General features: G+C 39.3%; 1 protein-coding gene across 12 annotated transcripts in view; it reads right to left on the bottom strand.

The window, feature by feature from the left end:
* Positions 1-26,558, bottom strand: part of nrxn1b (neurexin 1b) — a 110,226-nt gene that overhangs the window by 29,546 nt on the left and 54,122 nt on the right. For 11 of the 12 annotated variants that reach the window (XM_043255121.1, XM_043255118.1, XM_043255120.1 and 8 more), the window contains 5 exons: positions 17,400-17,522; positions 15,439-15,820; positions 14,793-14,983; positions 14,415-14,588; positions 10,962-11,081 (listed from right to left, as the gene is read on the bottom strand). In XM_043255121.1, the coding sequence (XP_043111056.1) occupies positions 10,962-11,081; positions 14,415-14,588; positions 14,793-14,983; positions 15,439-15,820; positions 17,400-17,522 (990 nt within the window). Of the gene's footprint in view, positions 1-7,643; positions 8,650-10,961; positions 11,082-14,414; positions 14,589-14,792; positions 14,984-15,438; positions 15,821-17,399; positions 17,523-26,558 lie in introns of those variants that run through there. The other variant, XM_043255131.1, reaches the window with a different exon arrangement.

Below are 26,558 nucleotides of genomic sequence, written 5' to 3'. Positions count from 1 at the left end.
GCTACAGGATCATTCATTTCTTACACGGTCTGACTTGCACCATCTTCCCTGGGCGTGAGCTGTACTGTTTCTTACTTAGTGCATAACTAATAAGGAATTAATGAAGAACTAACAAGTAATTATTTATTAGCACTTAACTCCCCATTGGTAACTGTGAAACTGAAAAAGTGTTAACTGATTAGTATGTAATACCATTTTATGATCGTGTTACGTCATAGTTAGCTAATCAGTAACTAATACTGTATATTCTGTCACACCTCCTAAAATAAACAATATTAATTATCTTCAAGTTAAGGTTCAAGGAAAATGATTATGAAATAACTACTACTGAACAGTTATACGCAAATAATCACTATAATAATCAGGTTGTGGCCCACGAAACAAGTACTGGAGGAAAAATACAGATACCCCAATAAAATATTACTCCAATAAAATTATAAGTATGCCTAATCATATTCCAAGGAGGGCACCTTCACCAGAGTACAAACTCTCATTCAGACTTCGCCAGATTAGGATCCAGCAGCTCTGTACTGAATCTCAGCCGAAGTATCAACTCAAGCATCCATGTTTAAGTCACCCCAACAAAAGCTCACCTCACTCACCAAGGAATTAGTGAGAATGCTGCAAGCTCCGCACATGTCTGCACCCTCACATTTCGCACCCTTGCAGCTCAGACCGGCTGGGACAGCGATCCACTCAAACTGCTCTATCGTAAACGATTAAGCTTCAGACCAAACTTGCCTGCCTTGACAAGAGGGAAAAGTTTGGAGCAATTAATAAAACTCACTATCTGTATCGATATCTCGATGCATTCTCAACACAGCTAATCACAGCTAATAAACGGACTGATGCAGATCAGTACCACTCACCTCACACCTGAAGAAAGGGAGAAAAGAACCCTCAATCACCTGTGCCTATACTGCAGCCGGCCCAGTTATCTGAGAGCTTCCTGTCCCACTCATCCCCACTGCAGAAGTTCGAATCTTCCTATTCTAACTCATTTGAAATCCCAGTGACGTTGCATAATCAAGTGGAAAAGGTAGACATGTTGTTTATGATAGACGAATCCCATGCGGCAGTGACAGCACTAGATGGACAACCTCTGGCATCAGGAAACCTCTGGCTTCACATCACACTTGAAATACTGCTACAAACTGGCATTCTTTACACTGAACCCATTCAACATTTTGCCACTGAGTCCCCCGTGCATTGATTATCGTGCTCTGAATGAATCACCATCAAGTTTCTCTACCCATTGCCCCTGGTCCCGGCAGCCCTTGAACAATCGCATCGCCAAATACTTCTGGATATGGATACTTCTGTAACTGGATTTGTATAGTGCCTACAATCTAATTCTCTAATTCGAGAGGGGGGTGAATGGAAGGCGGCTTTCTCAACTACACCCAGGCACTATAAATATTGGCTTACGCTGTTCTTCAGTCCCTCCGTGTTCCAGGCATTCATCAATAATGTCTTCATAGACATGTTAAACCAATCGGTCATCGTCTACACTGGCGACATCTTGATTTACTTGAGTCACATGTGCAGCACATCAGTGCAGTTCTTTAGTAGCTTACTGATCATCAACTCTACGCCAAAATTGAGAAGTGTGAGTTCTATCAAACACAAATTTCACTCTTCAGCTTCATCAGAAGGGGTAACTATGGATGATAAAAAGGTAATCTGTGCTCAACTGGCCAAAACCCACCACTATCAAAGAGCTACAATGCTTCTTAGGCTTTGAAAACTTCTACAGACATTCAATATGCAACTTCAGTATTGTAGCCGCCTTCCTCACTTCTCTCCTTAGGGGTGGTAAACAACGGCTGAACTGGACACCAGCCAGCGAGCATTTTTTCAGACAGCTGAAAGAACTCTTCACCACAGCCCCTATTCTGCACCCTCCTGAACCTGACATGGAGTTTACTGTGGAAGTTTATGCTTCAAAGACAGGAATCTGTGCTGTACTCTCTGTACAGCAAATCAGCCAAATGACTCAATCCCAGACAGGCGAGATGGTCTCTTCTTCACACCCTTTGATTTCAAGGTAACTTACAGACCAGGATCCAAAAATGGCAAAACTGATGCCCTCTCTTGACAGTTTGACCAACTTGCCATGATAACCACCACTGAATCCATCCTTCCCTCCACAATCATTGTAGCACAGTACAGTGGGATATCATGACTGAGATCTTAGAAGCTTGAATCTGCAAACCAGCTCTTTCCGAATGCCCTCCTAACCGAACCTACTTACCTTTGCATCTTCACATGAGAGTGATAGAGATCACTGGGAGAATCGTGTAAGTTGTATCTCACCCACTTTTCATGTTTCTTTGCTCAAGCCAGCGGGTGGTCTAAGAGGAGAGGTACAAGCAGGAGGCTGCAGAGGAGAGTACCCCTCCCATCAGGGCTTCACATTGACACCCACCAACCTGTCAAATGCGGGTGGATTTCAGCTGTGTCGGGTAACACAGCCACTCCCACTAGTCACTCTAGTGGGTTGAATTTTATATACAGTAATAGAACTCCCCATTAATGCTTATCTGAGACAAGGAGATTTTTTGAAGGGTCAAGTGAAAACAGAGAATTTAACTGGCTCCTCCAGACAACTAATCTGATTAAAATATCTCACTGCACCGAAATTTTGATGACAATGGTTCTGATTTTAGGTAAACAGCGATGTATAAGATAATGAGTAATGCCAACAATAACAAATTAAAAAACAATCAAAACAAATGAATGCAACTGCACACAGAATAATTTTTTTTAATTTGTTTTCATATTTATAGCATGCATGAAAAGCGCTTGATGAGCTCCTTTCTACAGGCAAAGAGTGTACCATTTTTTATTATAAACAACTGAAATCAGTTCAAAAAGTCAAATCAACCTATGGTAATTTTTAGTTTTGGCACTCCTGTACAGTTGTTAAAATGTAACTTACACCTTATTGGTTCTCACCCCTTGTTTTTGCCTGTATGGGAAATAACTGCTTTACGTACATGTTCTGTAGGAAATCTGCTTCTAAAAGGAGCCACAGCTCTCTACAACTCAACTCACTCTAGGGTTTTTCACACCACGCTTAACCCCAGGTTATTGTCGTTCTGAAAAAAGACTGATGTAGGGCATTGGAGTGAGGCCTTTCGAAGTAAGGGGCACACCTCTTGTGGGTCAAAGAGCCAATGATATCTTGAACATTTGTCTCTAAGCATTGTAATTTGCATATCCACTGGATTGGAGGTTGACAGCCAACTAGTAAAGATTCTTAGCGCACTAATTTGTTGCAAAGATATCAACACACTTTGCAGTGATATCATTTACACTTTGTTAGATCACGTGAAAACGAGTCATTCAAGACCAAACACGGCATGGTCGAGGTGATATCATCTAGTGAGCTATCATAAACGTAACGTATAAAACATAACACAATACCAAAGACATTTACACAAGAACAATAACAACATACACAATGACCTGGGGATATGCCTTCATGGACTAAAATGGACAAAAATGTCTAGGGCTTAATGAAAGGAGTCATTTCCTATTGCAGTATGTGTCTTTTTTGAGAATTAGTAGGAAAGGAGATTCTCTCTGCATACTTTTAAGCCATAAAGTTTATCTGATCTGGCAGAGGTGTCCTGGTTGCCATGGTAACTAGGGGCTTTGGGTCATTCACAGACATACTGACACCCAGTGTATGTATTGGGTGAGGGGTCTGTTATTGTTACTTAATCTAATGAAACATTTTCTTGAACCTTAACTAGTAGATAATTAATAGTAGTTCTTCAGAATATATTAGTTTTAAATAGCTAACCGTTACTTAACACAATCATAAAACTGTATTACAAGTTTCTTATCCACACTGAAATGTCGTAAAATGCTAATTTCCCCTTACTGCAGATGCTAAAGCTTACTGAGATGATGCAGATGGTAGAGACATAAAGTTCTCCAGCTATACGTCAAATAAAGCAAATATCCGTCAAAAGTGCTAAAGTGAATAACACGTAAGCACAAATACCGGTATAAACATAGCAATCGCTACATGACTAAAAGCGTGTCATAATTTGTTTTTCAGTAAATCGGTTTTCATAGCCCATACTATACTACTTTCATAATTAGCCGCTCGCGAGAGCATCTTCAAACTGTTGACTCTTCAAATCACTGCCAGTCTGGACAGAAGGACAAAACTGAGAAAAAGATGTGCTTTCAAATGTATCCAGATTAGTGTAGACGTAGCCTACGCAACTGTGGTTATGTTGGCGGAAACTGACTCATCAGTGTCCCAAAGTGTACTGAAACAGAGTGCCTGAATTCATGTACAAGGCATATTGATTCATGACCTAGGGAGCTGATTAAGAGCTGATATCTGTGTCCCCTGCCACATGACTTGTAGATCCTCCTTTAGCTGCGACAGCTGCTGCCAAATGTTTCATAGGGCTGCTTGAAAGACTTGAACGAAGTTGAGAATTATTTTTCAGCTATTTCTTTAGCAAAGCTTTCCCAGCTTTGTTTGCGTGACCATACATCCACTTTTTCCTGGACATGTCTTGGTTGGGATTTCTAAATGATTTAATACACATTTAACATATTTAAAAGCATCGTCTAGGTCATGCACAAGTTGTTGAAATCCAGGCACTGTTGACACCAATCGGTTTCTCTTGAACCTGTGCAACCTCCAATCTATTCTAATTCACAGACTCCAGCTGGCTTTTGATCTTCGATAACAATTTGAAAAATGAAACCATTTCTGTGTAATTGGTAATGTTGTGTTCTATTTTTTCTTTCAAGAATCTCGTTTTTATAATGCTATCATGATTTTATTGTGTTTTATTGTGTTAGTTTACCTAGTCAAAAAACCCCATACGCAGTTAATTGGAATACACAATAATAAAAATCTCTTTTTGCAAATAAATTGCATTTTTACTAGTAATTGATGTAAAAAGCCAGACTGTGCCAAAGGGCTCTCTTTTTTTATTTTTGGCATCTGTGCATAAGCAAACGTAGCTTAACCTATCATAGCAAAGGCTATTTACATATAGATGCCTTAAAGAAACAGAACCACCTTGTTTGAAAACACAGTGTATTACAAAACGAACCAGCACAAAAAAAAAAACGAGCCCACATCAGAGGAAATATGATGATTTCAAAGAGATGTATCTGACATTTATGCTACTAGAGTCATAAATTTGAGTCAGTTTTGGGGGTGTTTTTGACATTTGTATATATTATCAGTGTTTGCCAGCAGTGGTGAAAGCTTGCAGACATGTGTTGAGGAGACGGGGGGGTGGGGTGAATCCCCCACAATCCTATTAGTGTGGATTAGAGCACAGCTTCCTCACGCACCGCTACACCGCTGCAAGGTGCCGGATTGTGCATCAGCAGAAAAAAAGAGCAGCGACATTGCTGACTACTTCTTACAGGTATTTTTGCCCCCCTTTTTGACAATAGATAATGCTGTCTCACCGGTATCTGCTTATTTATAGCGTGTAAAGCCTTGTACTGTTTCTAGCGCTTTTCGAACACCCCCCATTCTGCATATTTTACAAAAGATCCAAACAAGAGTGTTTCTCAACGAATGTATTTGAATCTGACCCGGACGTTTGAGTGGCACATTTCAGCGACGTCTCAGTGTAATGCGAAAGGTCTGTTACTGAAGGATGGAGTATCAGCAAATAAACTCTAGCGCTAGACATTAACCATTTATGACATTGGATGCTCACAGAGAAGTTTACAAAGCACAGCAGCAAACACAGCCTGTTGATTTCAAAGGCGCAAGAACATGGCTGACATCGATAACCAGCTCAACCTCCTCGAGAAACTCAGTCGGTAACATCTCACCCTTCCCACGCGCCTCACCAGAGCGCATCCGCTCATTTCATTCCGCTTCGGTCTTATTACTGTTCGCCTTCCGTAAATCACAACTTCCCAGCACAGACAGATGCACATAATGATATTTATTGCTTTGGGAAATGGCATCTTTGTTCCTGTAACATCTTCACTGCATTGCCTAGCTCATTCAAAACAACAGCAGGACCCGTAGCAGATATTAGGCACTCAGATAATGGTGCACATCTGGATAAATCACTTCAGGCAAACTTTGATGTCCTTGGAGAAACCTTGTTGCAGTAACGACGCTTCATTGTTCACTTTTGTTTGTAGTTAGATTCAAAAAGAACGGACTACTCAGTTTGTTTTGACAGTTGCTTCAGGATCAGACATGCACAGCGGGGTTTTAATTCTTTTCTTGTTGTCTGCTTCCTTGAAAGGGTCTGTAATGAGATGTATTTATTTATTTTATTTTTTATGAATGAGCGTTGCTCTGCTGAGCCTATTCAGCACAACAGAAATAGTACTTGCTTTGTATAATGACATACAACTTTTTTATGTTTTTTATGATTCACTGCATCAACAGCAAAGAATGCATTATTATTGGTGAATGCTTAATGTAAGAGACCAATATATGGCTATATTATATATGGCTGTCAGGCAATGGGCCTTTGGACTGTTTTACACTGTTTTATATCCACAGCACGAAATCCACTGCATTCAGCTCCACTGAACATAAAGGAAGGAATTTAGTTGTCATTTTCTCTTACTGTTGTGCTTACATACATATATTTATTCTAGCGTTCCATTATGTAATGCTGTGTTTATACTTACTAAGGTAAGAAGTCCAGACTGACTTGCTAACTCCAACTTACGAGATGTTATTTTGATTGTAGCAGTAGCATTTTGGAAACGTGTACGCCACTGTAAACCAAATGGGTTATTATTATTATTTTTCCCCAGAGAAATTTTGAACGTTGTGTTTAGGGGTTGCATTAGGGTTAGGGAAATAAAATATCTTTAACTCAATATAAAAACCATTATGTGAAACAGACTTCAGAAGAGCGACTTAATTGGTTGATTTGCCATTTCAGCAGGACTGTAAAACACCTCTGTCCAATCAGCTTACAGCATGTGTAATCCACCCCAAACCCCAGCACAACACATTACTCAGAGATGTGTGCGCTTTTACAATGTGTGTGTGTGTGTGTCTGTGCAAAATAAGAATTTAGGTCAAAAAAATACAGATTCTGACAGTCACAGTCATCATAATTTAGATTAGTAATGCATTAAAACATCATCCCAGCAGACATCTCAAAACTAATTTCACACAAATGTTAAACCGCTTCTTCTGCATTTATCCTCTAAGTGTCATAATTAATGTAATAACCTACACTTAGTAGAGTAACGGTGTGAACTGTGTTAATGGACTTTTATACAGCAGCTAAAAATCTAACTGACGCTATTTGGAAAGCAAACGTAACCGAGAACGGATCTAGCATCATTTGTTTGCAGATGCCACAAAGTATGCTTTTCTAATGGCGAGCAAATTATTTTTGCTGCCACTGTGATGAGAAGTCAAAACAGCTCGAACGCTCATGTAACACCCTTCCATCTAAGCCCGGGTTGCATTGTGTGACTCTATGGATGTGTTATAATCTGATCCAGGGAGAAATGTGCTGATGCAGATACTGTGAGATGAGGCTAATCTTGGTAAGATCTAGGATGGGAGATGCTGTACGAGAAACAAATATAGCATTGCAAACGCCCTTCTGGTATTTTGAGTTTGACCGTTACCGGATTGTTCCGCTGCTACCCACCATGTCCTGCTCGCAGAGACCCAGGTGATCTGTTAATAGTGATAGGCACGGTGTGGCTGATGTGTGTTTGACGTGTCCTCTCGAGGGTCTCCGATCCGGCTGCGATGCCCAGTGAGAGAGCGGTGAGGTACAGGGCGAGGCAGGCAGCTGAGGCCAGCCCCCGGACGAGGGTCTCGGAGCAGGACTGCCAGTCCACCAGCCTCCAGCCTCCCAACATCTTCCCAGAGAGAGAGAGAGAACGTGGAGACACACGGACGCTTCAGCACACCTGCCTGCCCATACTGCTCACTTGCACACACCTTCTTAAAGAAGAAGCACTTAAAATCCAGAAGTCAGTGAGCCGGGAGAAAGAACGGCCAATCCGTGTAGGTCCTCAGGGATTTATTCTTAAATCCAAGCAGTTTAAGATAAAATCCAGTGTTCGATAAAGAGTATTTTCATTTATGGACCAGTTACTTCACCATTGCTCCCATAATAATGACAATGACTGAAACATCCCGTGAAAACACCGGCAGATATCTCCTGAGGTATCAGCGCATGCAAGAAATCAGGCGTTTTCTGAATTCGAAGGCGTTCTCTGAAATCATAATTTCTGCAGTTTTTTGGCTGAACGTTGTCTTCAGTCTTTCTTTCAGGAGGAGAAATCCCAAGAAATCCATCCGCAGCTGGCTGAGCGCCTCCAACAGATGGTGAGAGCTTCATTTACACTCTTTCCCGAGGACAAGGTTTCTCGTTCTCCATGGAGAGAGAGATCTCCCCACACACCTGCGCAAGCTGCGTTTCCAGCCACAAGACATCCACAGAGCAGCTCCGGAGGCTGTGCGAGAGAGAGTAAGCGGTCGGAGGGAGGAAAAAAAAAAAAGGGGAGGAGGAGAGAGAAAAAGAGAGGGAGGGGGAGCGCTAGCAGTGGAATCAGGGCGCGAGAGCACTGCTATGCAAATCTTCAACCAAAACACAGCAAACACTGCAGAGACTGGGATGTGCGCTTGGTTTTTTTTCTGGATGCTATACTCCCATCATCCAGTTGTAAAAAAAATAGTGTTAAAATCATAAATATCTCACTTTCCACTGGCACCTCCAATTAAAGGTCTGCCTTCATCCCTCTCTCTTCCCGTAAGTAGAGCGAGGAATTTCTTTAGAGACACTTCTTGCTCGCTCCAACTTGAAAGAGACTTTGTGCCATACGTCTCTCCAGATGCTCCATCTGCTGCCCAACACCAGGTGACGTCAGTCTCGGCGAGCGAGCTGCATCTGCAGCGCACATAAAGAGCCGTCTGTGCAGGCGAAGCGGCCAGGCAGACTTGGCCCTTTGGGAGGAAGTTGCTTATTCAACGACCAGGAAAAAGAAGCGCACACAAAGAAAAGGGCTGATAAATGTGGATTTGTGTGCAGACATGTCTCCCCGTGCAGATGTGACCGGTGCCGATGAAAGCAAAGCTCACAGTTGCACTTTTTTGGGTTTTTTTTTAATACAAGCGGGTGCCCTGAATGTAATTGCGCTGCGCAGCAAGGGAAGGAACTCGATTATTTGTTTGGCAATTGAGAAGTGGTTCATATTCAGAACCGGATTCTATTCTGGAAACATTGCAAGCGCATGTTCGGTTGTGTTTGCTGTACGCATCTATACTCATGGACTCATCAGCCGTATGTCAACCGTATGCAGTCTGTTTGAGGAAGCAACGGTTGACTTAAAATCTATTTATTCAAGTCCTAATTTAATTCGGACTGAGCTCCAATGGATTATTTAAGGTCATTCATTGACAGATTGTTTGCACGTAAACATAGCAAGTGTGAGGTAGATCTGAACGCTTCTCTGATCACACATCCTCCAGATAGTGTTGAAAAGCAATGGTGCGAGTGCGTTCTTGGGCCTGCTGATGCTCTGATGTATAAATATTCCATTTATACATTTAAGCATTATAAGAAACATACAATATTCATATAAAAAGGCCAGAGATCAATTAAAGAACAAAGACAAATCACATATGTTCATGATCATTTATTTGCTTGGCTTCAAGTCATCATCTGTCGATGTATTTGTTTTTTAATGATTATTTAATACATATTTTTTATTATGCACATTTTTGAGCTACAAGTTTGATTCGCTGCTGAATAATCGAGATTATATTAATATCACTTTACCTTTTTTCATAAAACAGTGATCAAATAGTAAAGCTAATTTAACCAGTGGCAGTAAACGCATTTCTTCATTTCCGTCAGGCTTTAACACCGCTACTGGCTTTAAAAACTCATGTAATTAATCTGTTTATTCACCTTTGATCTTGCATTTGTCTAATTACCCCGGTTATTCAGTCGTCAATTAATACGTCTGCCCATGAAGCATCAATAGTGAGTAAATCATTTAGTGAGTTTAAATTCATTAACTAATGAATACCTGCAATACAAGATACACAAGAGCAACTCTATCATGAAGGCTGCAGAAAGACAGGAGGTGTGTGTGTGTGTTTGTGTGTGTGCGCGAGAGTGTGTGTGTGTGTGTGTGTGTGTGTGTGTGTGTGTGTGTGTGTGTGTGTGTGTGTGTGTGTGTGTGTGTTTGTGTGCGTGTGTGGTGTGTGTGTGTGTGTGTGTGTGTGTGTGTGTGTGTGTGTGTGTGTGTGTGTGTGTGTGTGTGTGTGTGTGTGTGTGTGTGTGTGTTTGTGTGTGTGTGTGTGTTTGTATGTGTGTGTGTGTGTGTGTGTGTGTGTGTGTGTGTGTGCGTGTGTGTGTGTGTGTGTGCGCTTCACGGTAGTGCCCTCAAGTGGTGACAAAACATGCAGCAGACTGGCAGAAAATCCATCTACACTGAATCTGCTCTGTTAAATGTTAGCATTTTCCTTGCCAAGAGAAGACTCTCAGAGTACTTTGAAACCTTAAAAAACAATATTTGCTATACTAGGAATAGTACGTTTTCAAATTGCAAACAAGCATTGAACAAATCAATCAGTCTATAAATCAATCAGAATGTAAAAGCGTATTAAATTCACTGTTTTTTGTGTTTTGAGCAGGTAGGTTGCTAAAAGGAGACGGAACAGATCGAACTAAAACTGGACTAGAGTCTTCATTAAACAGGATTGTTCAGGACAGCACCAATCACAGCCATGTTCCTTTCTAAACGACAAAACACATCACACAGTGCCTGCTACAAACAAAGAGCACATACACACAAACACACACCTCCTCACAAACATCTTACGTCGAGCACTAAATAGGGCCCACACACACCCAAATATATTAGCAGCACGCATACTCTCACCTCAGCACTGTGACCCGGCTGAACCACTTGTTAGATGTGATTGCAACCAGGCTTCCTGGACTTACCATCGTTACACAGAGGTCCTCCGTACGTGGTCATGCTGCAGTCGCAGGTGAAGCCCTCCCACTGCTGAATGCAGACCCCCTGATTAGCACACGAATCCTCCTGACAGGTAGTGCTGGGCCCTGCAGGAAAACACCCTCATCGTGAGAATCAGAGCCCAGATATCTCTGTGTCATACGCTTTTAACGCTGCTATTATTGCTGTCACTCATGCTCCCCACGAGCTTAAGAGCCGATGCAACACATATATAACGCTTGAAGATGTGTTTACTCAGGAAAAAAGCAATGCATGAATGCAATCAATGTACCTCACGCTCAAAAGTTATTGTTAGCTCCTGAGCATAGCTGGTATGTGTCGATTGTCATGACAACAGTCCCGATTCTACAGTTCATGTGATTTACTGACCAAAGCCCTGTCAGAGTCGTTTAAGAGAGTGCGGGAGATCAGCGGCTATTTCATGAGGCTTTCAGCTCTTAGGTAGCACTACATTTTTTCACAGAGTGCTAGAGAACTCTAGCGTATCAATGCTTTATTAATGCCAGGCTTCTCCGTTTAATGTGCATCTGCGGTGACAGGATCCTGACATCTCTGTTAGTCTTGTTTTACCTGAGAGCACAGCTTCAGTTGGATTTTTACTGGAGCTGTGATGTTGACAGAGACGGTTTAACCCATAATGTGGATTGAGAATGGGAATTTTTGTAATAAGCACGCTCCTAGATAACTGTAGGACTGGGAGGGACAGCCTTTGATTTACATGCTTAGTCAAGGAGCATAACATTTGCAAAAAGAAAAACAAAAATTGACCTGGAAGGGCAGGTGTTTCTGCAGAAATGAAAAAGAAGTATCATTAACTGCAGATCGATATGTTTAATCCGCCGCGGCTGTGCTAGAAGAGCACGACATTACAAGGATCATTCAAAGAAATATGATAAACACACTGGACAGCTCAGAAAAAGTTAATGAGCTAGCATCGGCTTGGAAAAAAAAAAAAAAAAGCAATCGATGTTTTGAAATAAAACAGAGACTGAAACAGCTTAAAGGCCAGTTATTTGATTGCATGAAATTGCTGCTACATCAAAGCCATTTTCAGGAGATCTGGTCAAGAAGTATCGTGTGTCCTGAGAAGAAACAGGCGTTCGCCAATTTTAGCTTGTCAGAAAAGGGTTGAAGGCTTTCTTTATAGTGCTAAAGGTAAGTAATGACGTTAACAATGCACCTTAGTCGTAGTAGTAATATTAAATGAGGACAGTAGAGGGAGTGGCTTGTTTCTTTTACCGCAAATTGGACCGAATGTAGCAAAGTAGGCGGTTCATTCAGACAGTTGGAGGGGCGGGGTTAATGATGTCACGCTCACGCCCAATCCATCAAACTGACATCATCAGAGGAGACCCGTCATTTCAAAGCATTTTCAGATTTAAATGAAAGATTACAAAGGTGAACAATGTTTGTTTGTTTTAGTTTTTTAGGACTGGCTTACAAGGATGAATTGTTCACCACAAAAAATAGCAATTTGAGCTAACAAAATAAACTGTTTTGATTTCACATGGACTTTGAAGGGCCTAAAATGAAAAACAAGGGCAATTCCATAATGTACTTAAAGTGCTCTTTTTTTGCATACCTAATATACTAAAAATAATTATTTAGTATCTCTTAAAAATGTATTTAGTTACCACTTGAGTGCACTAGTCTATGAAAAATGTGTTCAGGTGGTAACTAAATACATTTTTTAAATACAAAGATACTATGTTAAAAGAACATTTTAGTCAACATTCATGGTGTCTCAAAAAAGCAAATTTTAGTACACTTAGACGATCTTAAGTTTATCTTTATTTTTAGTATATTAAATGAAAAATTAGTGCACGGAAATAGAGCGTTGTAAGTACATTATGGAAGTGCCCTTGTTTTTTATTTTTAGAACCCTTAAAGTCCGTGTGAAATCAAAATTGACATTTTCCTTGTCTGACCTAGTTTGTTTCAGCGTTTTTGCTTTCTTATGTTCTTTGTCAGTGTTCCTTGTGTTTGTCGCATTGCATACATGGCTATAAACGCATAATGCTTACTACAAATGTATTTGTCGGCTGGCTGATTTACAGAAGGCTATTATAATGTTGCTGTCAAATCCTAGGCTTACTGTGATGCAATACCTATCACCTAATAAGAAATGATTAATCGTATATATATTTTTGTACTAGGAGCTTTATTGTTTCGCTAATGAGTGAGTGAATGTGGCGGTGAGGGCATTACATACAGCCATTCACAGTCTGGTTGGACCATATAAAATGACAAAACAAACAGTGGAATGAAGACACTCGATTCATCTTTTGAATGCCCTGGAATATGCTGTTCACTACAAAGATCTCCCTCTATATAGGATGCACCTGTGCCCGGGATGAGTCCTCTGCCCTATATCTTCTCATTCTCATGGTAAAATTAGACAACTTGCACATCATTCATCATGGCAGAGTTTTAGCGGTTTCTGGGTCACATGCTGAGATGGAGAGTGATGAAACTAGGCAGTTTCATTAGGGAACTGAGAAGCACCCTCTGTCTACACGGCACATTCTTCTGCTTCTAATTTCCATTAAAAGCAATCAACCACAGTTCAGATTTATTTAGAGGCAGGGTTATCTGAGATATACATTATTAGCAGATTTAAAAAACGGGGCAGCTGTCTCAAAGTTGATCAAAGATTCGATGTTACTAATCTCGTAAACTTTTAATGACTTATTTCATCCTCAAAAGCGCTCAGCGTGGTTCCCCTGTAGCCACTAAAGCACATGCTTTATTCATTTTTATTATGAAATCCTTGATTGACAACATATGGGCAGCTCCCTCGTGCGTAATCCTGTCACGCTGCAAGGAAGGATATTCCAGTTTATTCTAAACATTTCTCTTTGATTCCTCCACCTCGTTTTCTTTCTGTATGTTCTGCCCTTGACTCTTACGAGGGAGAAGAAAGGACACAAGGAAAGCAAATGAGGATGCACCGATAATGAAATGAGAAGCACCAGATACTGTACGAGGACAAAGCCGCTGCCGAGACAAAGGTCAACACGTCATTTATGTAAAGCAGGAGTGTGATGGAAACAGTATGAAATATTCATGTTGTTTGGAGTATAACGCTGTGTATGAAAAGTAGATTTCATGCAGCAACAGCAGAAATTATGCTATCCATCCAAAAGTGTTTCCAGCAGATGCTGAAAACTGCTGCATTTGCAAGAGACAATAAAGCGTGGCAGATACAACAAATCTTTCGAGTGCTGGGATTAAAGATTACCATGGTAAATTTAGTAAACCGGTAGCGGTAAATATTAAGAATAAACCTCAAACAGAACTCATTCGTAACCTATATCGCGTACCTCAATATAAAAACATGCATAGTTCAGTATGTATTACGTCTTGCATAAATAAATAACCCTGTAACCCTGTAAACAATCCGAGAAGTAAGAAGTCACCTTCACATCCTCTGTCGATCTGTCCAATGCAGGCCAGCGCTTCGGTCACCAGGTCTGGCAAACGGCCGTTCAGATCCACGGATGCCAGACAGCCTTGAAATCCTTCTTTTGCGTGAACTAACTTGGGCAACTCTTTGTATACCTCCTCAGGAACGCCGCCAATGTAGAGATCGCCTGCAAACAGAGCCAGGATGAACAAATAAAACGTAGCTGCTCGCTGACAGCAGCTAGTGCTTGCATGCAGAATAAGGTATTGTGCTTTTTCAATATGCTGGTAATATGCATGCTAATAAGTAACAAGTTAGTTGTGAATAGTGTTCCATAATCTATTGTTACCCAATTATTTTTGGTCCAAAATGCTATTAATGCTCAGTTTACCTTTTAAGTCAAGATTTCTGGCCCCCATGGTGGTCTGGGTGGTGATTTTGGTGTCGATTTTGACAGTGTGCAGGTTATTGGTGTCTCTGGAGATGACGACATTGTGCCATTGGTTGTCATTAAGAGGCTTGTTTGAGTTTCCTTTGATGAGATAAGCACCGTTTCCCAAGTCTGAGATGTAATGCAGGAAGCTAAACAAAGATGAAAGTTAAACAAAATCTACCACACATGCAAATACAGATTTGCATAATAATTAAAGCTGAACACGGTTTAGTTTCAGTTTCCCGTAAGCTCGCAAATAATGTATATTTATATTCAGTTGCTTTCTCCGACAAATATTTGATTGCATGAATACATTTTACTTAAAGAAGAGAGAGAGAGAGAGAGAGAAAGAAAGCCTTGTAGCCTGACATCTTTTCTCTAATTTCAAGAAATCCCTCAAGTTGTGAGCAATATGAATTAAAATATTTAACATATGATCAAATTCTTCTGAAAATGAAATAATAGCTAGGCCATCAACTATATTACAAAGTTTTTACATTTGTACTTCTCTATACTCAGCTCAATACTTTCTCAGTGTCTCTGATATATTTTAGATATAAAGAGATATATTTTGACAGGGACAAAAGGCACATTAATATCGTACCCCTTAACCAGCTCTACAGCGATGAAGTCATTTCCGTCTCCACTGTTGAACAGGATGAGTCCGTCTGAGGAGGTGGTCTTGAACTGGAAGAACAGGTGCATGGAGTAGTACGCCTGCAGCGTGCTCAGAGACAGATAGCTTGAGCAGGACCTGAAGGTCACCGGATCTGCGATGATGTTCTTGAACCCGATCACGGCGTTGACTTCGCAGTAGTCGATGTCTCCGTTTACGCAGAGGTCGATGTAGGGCTTGCCGTTGAACGTCAGGCTCTGGAGGTGCCCGATGAAGTTGGAGGGCGTGATGAGCAGGTAGCGTTTCTCTGTAACAATCCCAGTCTCAATGTTGTGAAACTCCAGCTGCGTGTGGTCACCTGGAATCTCTCCTGGCAAAGCGTTGAGAAACATGCGTATGGTAAAAAGGCCAGTTCGGAGAAGCCCAACAATCTCCTACAAGATCCGTGCACTCATTTGCTTTCTGTGTTGGAGTCCGGGAGCTCCTCCACACACACACACACACACACACAGGTGAAGTTACCGTGTTTCTCCACACTAATAGATTTTGTTAAATAGGTGTTTTCCAGCCAGAATGATTGAAACATTTAAGCACAGGTGTTTTTGGTTTCATTCCATGTTACATGTACACGCTGTCATCAGCAGATGAAGAGTTCTGCTCTCGGATGCACGCAATAGTCTTGCTACAAAGCCACAGCAAATGTAATTATCATAAATGTGTCTAGGGAAAACAATAGGAAGACATTTTAATTATTTAATAATAAACAAGTGTTTTCTGAGTCCGTGTAGCGCAGATGAATCTCCTCATAGACATGCGTTTCATCTTTACGGATTAAGATATGGGTTTTTTTCATCAAGTGGTAATTGAAAGCTTTCTTTAGACAAATTTGTCATGTCTTTATTGCTGAGTTTTGGTTTATTTTTGTGAAGAGCTCCAGACGAGGAAGAGGGGATGGGGGGGTGCATGGTGATGGAAAAGTGGATCTACTTTTAATTTATGTTCCCATTTATGTCCCCAAAATGCGAAAGGATGAACGTCTTATGCTATAAACAGTGACATTTAACACTGTTCCTGCATTTAATTCACCCCAAAATGGACAAAATGGGTATTTTCACATTTTCAGTTCCATTTAAAGGGATCCAATTTTGAGATTTTTAAGTCAAACCGTTGTAGTCTGTCAGTCATATAATACTTGTTATAGGGAACTTTCTCTATTAGAAGAAAAAACATGCACAGAGAAATCCAAATAATATCTCAAAATTGGATCTAATGAAGAAAAAAAGACACCTACACCTAAGATTCCCTTGGGTTAAGATGATAAACTTCAAATGTTCACTTTAAAGTGAACTATCCCTTTAACTTCTGCTATTTCACAAAGACAGGATCATTGTGAAATTAATATTAGCCACAATAGAGATGAAAAAGTACAATAAATTCACATTTTACCTGTTATTAACTGTGACAGAGGAAACAAATATTCACCGTGTTTCCAAACTGTCTACCCCAGGTCCAAAAGAAATGTAAAAACTGAAAACACTGTGTTATTTCGGTTTAAAAGCCAGTATTAAATAACACTTTAATATCTAAAGAGAGTTCGTGTGATTGTATACATTAGTAATGTTGTAAAATGAATAAATGCATAATAATCGGCATAATCATAATACCCTGATTATTCATGATTATAATAATACCTACAAAATCATTACATCCCTACTCATATCCACCCCAAACACAGCAAAAGTGTTCGTTTAACGTTTTATGCTTTAAAAGCTAGAGTACACTAAAACGACTTTCACGCTATCAGGTCATTCTGAACACAACAAACTCAAAAGCATGCTAAACATAAGACGCAATAGAAACGTGTGTCCTGAAATCAGTGCAAAATATCAGACATGTTTAATAATTTAGCAATTAGCAATTTAGCATAAGATGACAATAAACACTTTTACCTTCAACAGTGGCCAAGTCATCCACAGACAGCTTCAGACTCCTCCCTCTCCTGCTCACTCGTACCGTGTGCCATTCATTATCATTCAGATTCTGACCAGCAAACATGGTCTCAGGTCCTTTGCCTGTGGGACAGCCCAGATCACAGTTAAAAAGAGCAAAAGAACGCCTGCTTTAAAAAACACAGACGGACAACAGGGCGGCACAAAACGCCCTCAACATATGAAACATTAATAACACTGTCACAAGAAATAAATTCACATATTGAAGGCAGACATACAGTTTATAAATCAGACATATGGCACATACGGCCATTTTACCTGACATTTGCCGTTAAGTGACCCTCTATTTAGTTCACGAGGCTGCTTGAGGTGAACTTTCTCTGTCATATAATATTTACATATAAAAAGTTTCCCTTTTTTAGTTGAAAGCAGTGTCATGTAAATGCCCCAGGAAATGACATCACAGCTCAATGCGAGGGAGTGATAGTGAGTCATTCTGAGCCGTGTACCGCTGCTAAACTTAAGAGCATGACCTTGTCTGACCAGCGAAGGAAACATCATGATATCATGAAGAATTCATAAAGTATGGATTTTCATGCTCTACTGTATAAATGCTCAACCCTGCGGTAACACTTTATTTGATAGTCCACTTTAGGCCGCTTTATTCTACTAACAGTAAGTAACTTTGCACTCTATATGTCAACCAGCAGCCATTACTGTATTAGTCGACTGTCTCCTTGAGATAATCTAACACTTTATTTTGATTGGTCCACAACATACTGACTATGAGGATCTTTGCCAGTACATGTCTACCAACCCTAAACCTAACCTAACTTTCTACTCTGAGAGTTAGTAGACATGTAGTTACCTATAATTAGTAGAACGTCTAAAGTGTAACCAACTCTGCTACTGGACTTAGACCCACTTTGCTGGTATTAGTCCCAAAGTCAGTCAGAGATCGCCTTCTGATTATACTGACTCTCACACTACACCGACTGTTGCACATCACCCTGGACAGCTGTAACCAATCACACATATGCCACGAACCTTCTCTCTTTAAGCGCATATTATTGTCTCTCCTAGTGGTAACAACAGTATGGAGACGATATAAATGTCAGCGAAGAGATAAAGTGGTTAAGAGATCAGTGGTTAAGTTTAATTACAACACTGTTCCAGAACAGTTCAACACAAGTCTTAGAGAGTACTGATTCCTGAACCTGGAGAGTAGCCTGAGGAAATCACAACTTTGCATGGAGAGCCTGGAGCTTCTGACTCACAGCTATGTACCTGTGTTTTCATATTTAAAGAATGTGTTGCTGAATATTCAAACAAGAGTTTTGAGCGGTGTAGAGTAGTGCTTGTTGTTTATCATTTCGCTGATTACAAATGCAGATGTGGTAATGTTTAGGAGGCAATATAATCAGTAATTATGTCCCCAATGGATGCAACAAATGCCTCATTTATGAGGGGTTTTATTGTTTTTATGTCATAACACCGGGGCACGGCAGTACGGTACGGTACACCTCATAACACCTTGTTTCTCATAAAGATGAGCTTTGTAAAGATCCATACAAAGAGGAGCAACAGCTATGTACCGTGTTTGGATATATGTTATGTAACATAAAATACATAAACATTGCATTACACCAAATACACAAAATAGTGTAATTTTAGCAACACCATATGACCCCTTTAATAGTGTTACTTTACTGAATGGCCAATTCCAATTTATTATTATTATTAATAGTTTTTAATAATAATAAAATACAAAATATTGAATTGTATTTAAATTCATTTTTGCATTTGTATTTAAATACAGTTTTGCACACTGTATTTAGTATTTTTATTATTACGCCCTGGAGTACATTTTTAAGGTGTATTATTTGTGTTATATAGCATAGTAAAAAGCCCAACAGACAATATATGAAACATTGTTTTAGCCCTCTGCTATGGCTATGTGTCTTGACATGCATGGTGAAAAATTGTGATTTTTTTGTTTTTACTGTCCCATTATGAAATTACACAATAAGACAAAATAAGACATTACGAGTCAATTGATTGATAGGATAAATGGAAATGGAAAGCTCTTCTTCTCTATTGGAAGGGCAGTGCAATTTTCATCAAGCTAGACATCAAACTAAGAGAAAAAGGACTTTTATGGGCCTCAAGGTTTTAGAAGTGGCTTCTCATGATAGGTTTAAGCACCGCATAACAGTTAAAAAAGCTAAACGAGACACATTCCCGTCCCCATGCACCAACAGAAGCTCAATAATAAGCAAACCCCATCTTCAATTGTTCTCAATACATATACCTCCGTACATATTGTATGTGCTCTCTGTGGTAGAGAGTCATAATCTTGAGAAATACTGCACTGGCACCATTAAATCTCTCAAATGGAAGACTGTATATAAAGATGGTATAGTTTCACAAGGCTCATTTAGTGCCAAAGGTCGCTGGTTCAAGTTAGAGGTCCAGCGGGGGTAATTAATAACCAGAGTGAATTGAGACCCTTAATCAAAGCACAGAAAACCCTATTGATCTCTGGACATTTTCACAAATTAGTTTTATTGGCAGGAGGAATTTTTGGTACTGTCCCAAGTAAACTGGAGTCCATAGTCAGTACCTGTCAAACATCAAGATATCCTGAAGTACAGTCGAGGACCTTTTGGAAAATTTCAGCCAGACGAATACAAAGTTCTAGCACATAACTCTAGATAGCGCAGTCCAATAGATCTAACTCAATATGACAAAATGAAATCATTATCACATGACATAGATGACTGGTTCACTCCTGTATCAGTAGCCAATGAGCTCGCTGCTCAAGATTAAAGTACTTGTCAGTGTTTGCTGTAGCAGTAGCAGCACACTTTAGAAACATCTGAAATCAACATCTAAGGCAAGACAAGTTTATTTATATAGCACATTTCATACACAGTGATAATTCAAAGTGCATTATATAAAAGGAAGTAAAATGGTTACAATAAAAACAAGGAATTAAAACAATTATGATAAAATGATATAAAAATGGATTTAAAATGAATAAAAAAACAGTAAATCGAATAAAAATTGAAAACCATGAAATACAGTGGAGTCAGTTTGGACGTAGCACAGTGATCATTTAACAGATGCACAGCCAAACAGATGAGTTTTAAGTCTAAATGTAACTAATGTTTTAGCACATCTGAGCTCTTTTGGAAGCAGGTTTCAATTACGGGTGACATAATAATTAAAAGGGGACTCCGCTTGTTTTGTGTGAACCCTTGGTATTTCTATCTGACTCAATCCTAATGATCTGAGTGCTCTGTTGGGTTTATACTCGGTCAGCATGTCTGCAATGTATTTAGGTCCTATGCCATTGAGTGATTTTTAAACAAGTAAAAGTACTTTAAAATCAATCTACAGTACATGTAACTGTAATCCAGTGTAAGGATCTGAGGACTGGTGTGATATGCTCAGATTTTGTTTCTAGTCAGAATCCTGGCAGCAGTGTTCTGGATGAGCTGCAGCTGAGAACACTCTTGGGAAGGCCAGTGAGGAGACTTAAATGGAAGTAAAACATCTAATTCTTGCAATGTTTTTGAGATGGTAGTATGCTGATTTAGTTACTGCTTTGACATGACTACTGAATCTAAAGCCTGTCTCCAGAATCACACAGAGAGTCTTGACTTGATTTTTAGTTGTTTGACCCTAGATTCAAGGTACGCATTCACCCTGAGAACTTTATCTTTGTTTGCAAAATCAATGATTTCAGTTTTCTCCTTGTTTAACTGAAGAGAATTTTGGCACATCCAACTGTTAATTTCATTAATGCATTGGCAGAGTGAGTCAATGGGGCTAAGTAAATCTGGGTATCATCAGCATAGCTGTGATAGGCCATTTGGTTCTTTCTCATTATCTGACTTAGTGGGAGCATATAAAAGCTAAACAGCAGAGGTGCAAGAATTGAGCCTTGTGGGACTCCACATGTCATGGACGTCCACTTAGACTTATGCTCTCCTATACTCACATAATATCACTTCTATCTACGTATGACCTCAACCATTTCAGTACCAACCCAGAAAGTCCAAACGAGTTTTCCAGTCTCTCTAGAAGCATGTTATAATCAATAGTGTCAAATACAGCACAAAGATCTAGCAGTACCAACAATGATATTTTGAGAATGTGCTGTGATATGCAAATATCCATTTGAGTTTAAAAATTTGTTCAACAAATTAAAAACTACCTTTTCAATAATCTTACCTATGAAGGAAGATTTGATATTGGTCCGTAGTTGCTGAATATATGGTGTTATAAAGATTTCTTTCTGATATTACTGATCTTCTCAGAAAAGAAGAAACGAAACTCAATGCATCTGCTTTCAGAGAGCATTTCACTGAGAATCTGACTTGGGGGGGTTGTCAGTCTCTCAATCGTAGCAAAAAGTGTGAGTGTTGTTTAAGCTACTATTTATGAGGTTTGAGAAGAAGGTGTATCTAGCTGTGGCTAAGTTTCACATTGAAAGCATGAAGGCTGTCTTTTTGGATGCTAAAGTGAATTTCAGGTTTTCAGCATTGTCATTTTCATACTCTGAACTGCTGTTGATTTTCTCCATGGTGATTTCTTGCAGAATTTCACTGGACCAATTTTGTTGATTAAATTCTTAACTTTCAAGTTAAAGTTGTATTTCGTACCATCTGTAACCAGGATAAAGCTGATTGGCTAACCCTGTAATACAAAGAAACACAATAGTCGAGTCTTAATGTTAAAAGTGCATTAATTATTATTTCAAAGTCATTAAAAAATAGCATAGGTTTTACTTTAGCTAGTTCTTTAAGCAAAGGTTTTACAGAGAGTGTTGAATTACCTAGGGTTATTTGACTAGGAAAATCAGATGAGCCAACCTCTAGAATTTAGTTTTATTCTCATTAAAATTGAGAAAGTTTAAAGATAGCCAAGCTTTCGTGCCAGATAGACAAGTGTATCTATCCCATCAGTATTAGGTTTTAAAGGTAAATATACTTGAGTGTCATCCGCACAGCAGTGAAACGACAACCCGTATTCCCTAAAGATAGACGCTAATGAGAACATATATAATGAAAAAAGAATCAAAGCTAAAATAGGTCCCTGTGGAATACCACAAGATAGAACAGCAGTCTCCACATTTAAATGTAATCAATTATTTTCTCTCACTTTTGCTGACTGTCATAAGCGAAAGCTGTATGGGGCACATGTGTGCGCATTAATGTAGCCATTATATTCTAATCCTCAGCAACACGCACATCTTGGCTTGTATTGTTCATTTCTGTGTCTCCTGCTTTGTAGAGGGTTATTTATATATGGTGTATGTTAATATTTCTTACATGCTCAAAGTCTCTGTACTTGCTCTGCCACAGCAATGCAGCAGGTCTATTCCACCAAGACATTGTCATTCACATTACCAGACTGAAATACAAAGTTCTGACATAAAACTCTAGATGCCACAGTCTGATAGATCTAACCCAGATGATGGATCTAACATAATGACATCATAACTTGGCACGGCTGATTTGGTAACCAATGAACTCAATGCTCAACATTGAAATACTAGACAGTGTTTGCTTTAGCAGTAGCGGCGCACTTCAAAAACCTTCCACCTTCCCCAGCTCCGCATGCATATATCTGATACAGGGCAATCATGTATGTAATGGAATTATTCATGTTATATGAGTAGCAGAAATATTCATTATATGCTCACAGCAGCATGTTTTGGAGGTATTCGCAGTAACAAGCCTCAGTACTTGCTCTACCGCAGCTGCAGCGTACCAGATCTAATCTGCATAACATGAATATGGAGAGAAAAGAGTCATCCATCAGTCAAACAGTTACCTGTCACAGCAAATGTTGTAAAAGAAAAACTAGAGCTGGTTACTGATTATGTTTTTTCACAATTAATTACATGAGGTGAGGATTAATTCATCTAATTAAATTTGCCACAATTGGGTGAGTGAACTATACCTTTAATTGATTTATTTTATTAATATTGTGAATATTACTATGAAAATTATACTCTAAATATTAAACTAAAACTGCCAATAGGTGGTGGTAAATGTGTTAATGATTAAGTCATCAAGTTATTTATTTGATTCGTTCAAATGTCATCACACTCAGAACTCATCATACTCAAAAACTATAATCAGTTCTCTGAAGGATCAGGCCAGCGCTGCTTTCTCAAGAAAGTTTCTCATTCTCGCTTTTTTATTGATCTCACGCTTTAATATGACGTTAATGTGCTCACGCATTTGAAACCCGCGAGCCTGGTCTCATTAAAGTGATTTCAATGGCACGATTTTGTTTCTATTTGGTGTGCTCATAATACGAGCCTTCCCCATCCCTCTAAATGGATCTTCATCATCAGCCCGATCGGTGCGTGACATCAAAGTATCACGTGAACGATCAAAGAGCAGACGGCCTTCTTATGCTTTTGAATCGGTCTTGCGGTACTTTGTGATGTCATACACCAATCGGACGCTGTGGTCTTCATATTCTTGTTGGTAAAATTGACCAAAACAGTATTAGTATTCTCACTAGTATTCTGCTGATAGATTCAGTCCATAAATAAACTGTAGAGAACACTAGTTTCATACTAAACTTCTAGATGCAAGGTTTTTATTTCTAGTTGAACTATTTGAGCTGTCACCCATTACATTCACGGTTTATTGTTACTGTAGTCCTTGATCATTTTGGTTACATTGTTACACCATTAGATGGCAACAAGAGACAATTTTCATGAATCAGTAGGAAAGAATTAGGCCCAAAACCAGATTGTAAACAAGCACATTGTTTTTCCAAAAAAGCTTTTTTTTGAATATGAGATTAAGCTAAGAAATTAATGGTATGTTAGGCTCCACTTACCTGGGGCTGTGGAATGGAAGCCTATTGAGGACCATTAAGTCAATTTTAAAGAATATGACACCAGTTCAAACCTGATAAGAAAAGAATGCCCATCATTCAAGCTAATGGGGGAAAGAAGGGTATTGTATAAACATGTATAAACACATGAAACAGCCTAATTAATTCCAGTTTGTGATACAACAAAATTGGTTAAAACGTTTTTTGGTACTGTAACATCTTTGCAAAATTAAAATGTACAGTGTATTTAGGGTAATGTTTAAAAAGTTCACACTGCATCGGAAGTTACAATGATATGGAAATGTTTCTGTCTGACTGCATCTTGAAGCATGTACTTAATCATACTTATGGCATGGCAGGAAATGATCATGTAGCGTGTGACATAAAAACCAGGAAGCTATATAACAGTGATCCTCAAATCTGGTTCGCAAGATCCACTTTCCTGTAGAGTTTAGCTCCAACCATGATCAAATTCACCTACCTGTGCTTTTCCAAGAATCCTGAACACATTGTGAGGAGAGAATTTATTTCTCAAATGAAATCAAATCCTTGTGAATCCAAACATTCAGGAACTATTGCAGCACGCATGCCATGCCATAAAACGTATCTGGAAAGAAATCTCCAAAGAGAGCAAGCACCCTCTCTTCTTGCTCCTTTATGACCCTCCTCTTCCATTCAATGTTTTGTATCGGCATCCATTTAATTCTGAATTGGCTTCTAATTGAGTATACAACTTCACCTGACTAATAATACATTGTTATATTTGACTTATTCCGACCTCTTATGAAATGATCTCTTTCAAGTAGATTAATGTGTAGTCTAGCATTTCCGTAAATCTGTGCCGGGACAGAGCATACCTAAGTACGTATGGTTGGTGGGGAACTAACCATCAAGTATCTTCTGATTACTCTGTCACCAATTTAACATGGTGAAGTTGTTTGGTATTTTGTGGTTATCTAGTTAAATAACCTTTTTGTTCAGAGCATGCAGGGGGTAGCTCACTTAAAGGTATTATATCTACCCTTCGCCAAACAGCCGACCGAATTGTAAGCGACGCTAGGGCCATAATGAAGAAAGATGTAAAATAATTGACATCTGTGGTCAGTTTTAATTATGAATATTGCCTAAATTCAACAATCATTTGAAACTGGAGTCAGGTTGCACACAAAGCTAAACTAAAATTTAAATCAAATATCAATAAATTCAGAATCGCAAGTAAAAGACCTTTCACGCATTAAACTGGCACTGGATTCCCCTCAACATTGATTAGCATGCTCAGGTGAGTTTAATTAGGGTTCGAGATGAACTCTGCAGGAACATGGATCTCGCCAGCCAGATTTGAGTAGTCTTGCTGTATAGCATAACCTGCACTCTGTTTAAAAAGGTTGTTTCTCCTTTGTGTTGTGTGGCTTGTAGCAGCGCCCAGAATCATTAGCATGAGCAGGCTGGTAAACAAGCAGCATTTTAAACCATGTGTTTCTCCATGCTATCATTAAATGTCACATTCACTACTTTTTGTTGATCAATAGGTCGCCCCAGGAATTATGTGACAATATTATTGTAATTTTGAGGCCTCCAATTGCCACTGACTATTTATAATTGTCATTTTTAATGGGAAATCCACTTAAGTGCTAAAAGGACACAACAACAATAATTTGTTCATCAACTGACTGCTGATGAACAACATCTGTAACTGTCCATAGGTTTTTCAAACTGTATTACCTCTTCCATGCTTTACAGGGATTTCTAGAGTACTGTTCCCCTGGGGTAAAAGTCAGGAGAAAGCAGAGCCATATGTTTTTGCGGCAACTTCATATGCACTGAGAAGAGAGGAAACTACTGTTTTAGGCTTAACTAAAAGGACTTTTTCTCTTCATCCTCCTGCCCAATACTGATCATTCTAATATGTTCTATTGTCAGACAACCTCTATAGCTTACGCTACGGTCCTTCGACATCCACCATTGCTATGTGTTATGTTCTTGTGTCCATTATCTGTCTGAATGGTGTGTGTTTTATAATTACAGTATGTGTCCAATAAACGCACTATGAGTCTGACTCTCCTTCAAAAAACAATCACAGCACACATTCTCAGGCTAGAGCAATCAACCAAAGATCAGTACAACACAGGTCCACTTACATAAACACAGAGTGTCAAAACCAAATCCAACACATCTCACTATTTTAACAAACCAGTTTGCAATGCTTTCTTCAATGCATGTTTAACAGTCTTTATTGCGCTTTATGCAAGTTCATTGGACTGAGGGTGTCCTGAACTGGATGCTATGTCTGGC

The sequence above is a fragment of the Puntigrus tetrazona genome, chromosome 13, assembly GCF_018831695.1.
Source record: "Puntigrus tetrazona isolate hp1 chromosome 13, ASM1883169v1, whole genome shotgun sequence".
Classification (NCBI taxonomy): Eukaryota; Metazoa; Chordata; class Actinopteri; order Cypriniformes; family Cyprinidae; genus Puntigrus; species Puntigrus tetrazona.
This window is presented reverse-complemented; position numbering and strand designations above follow the sequence as displayed.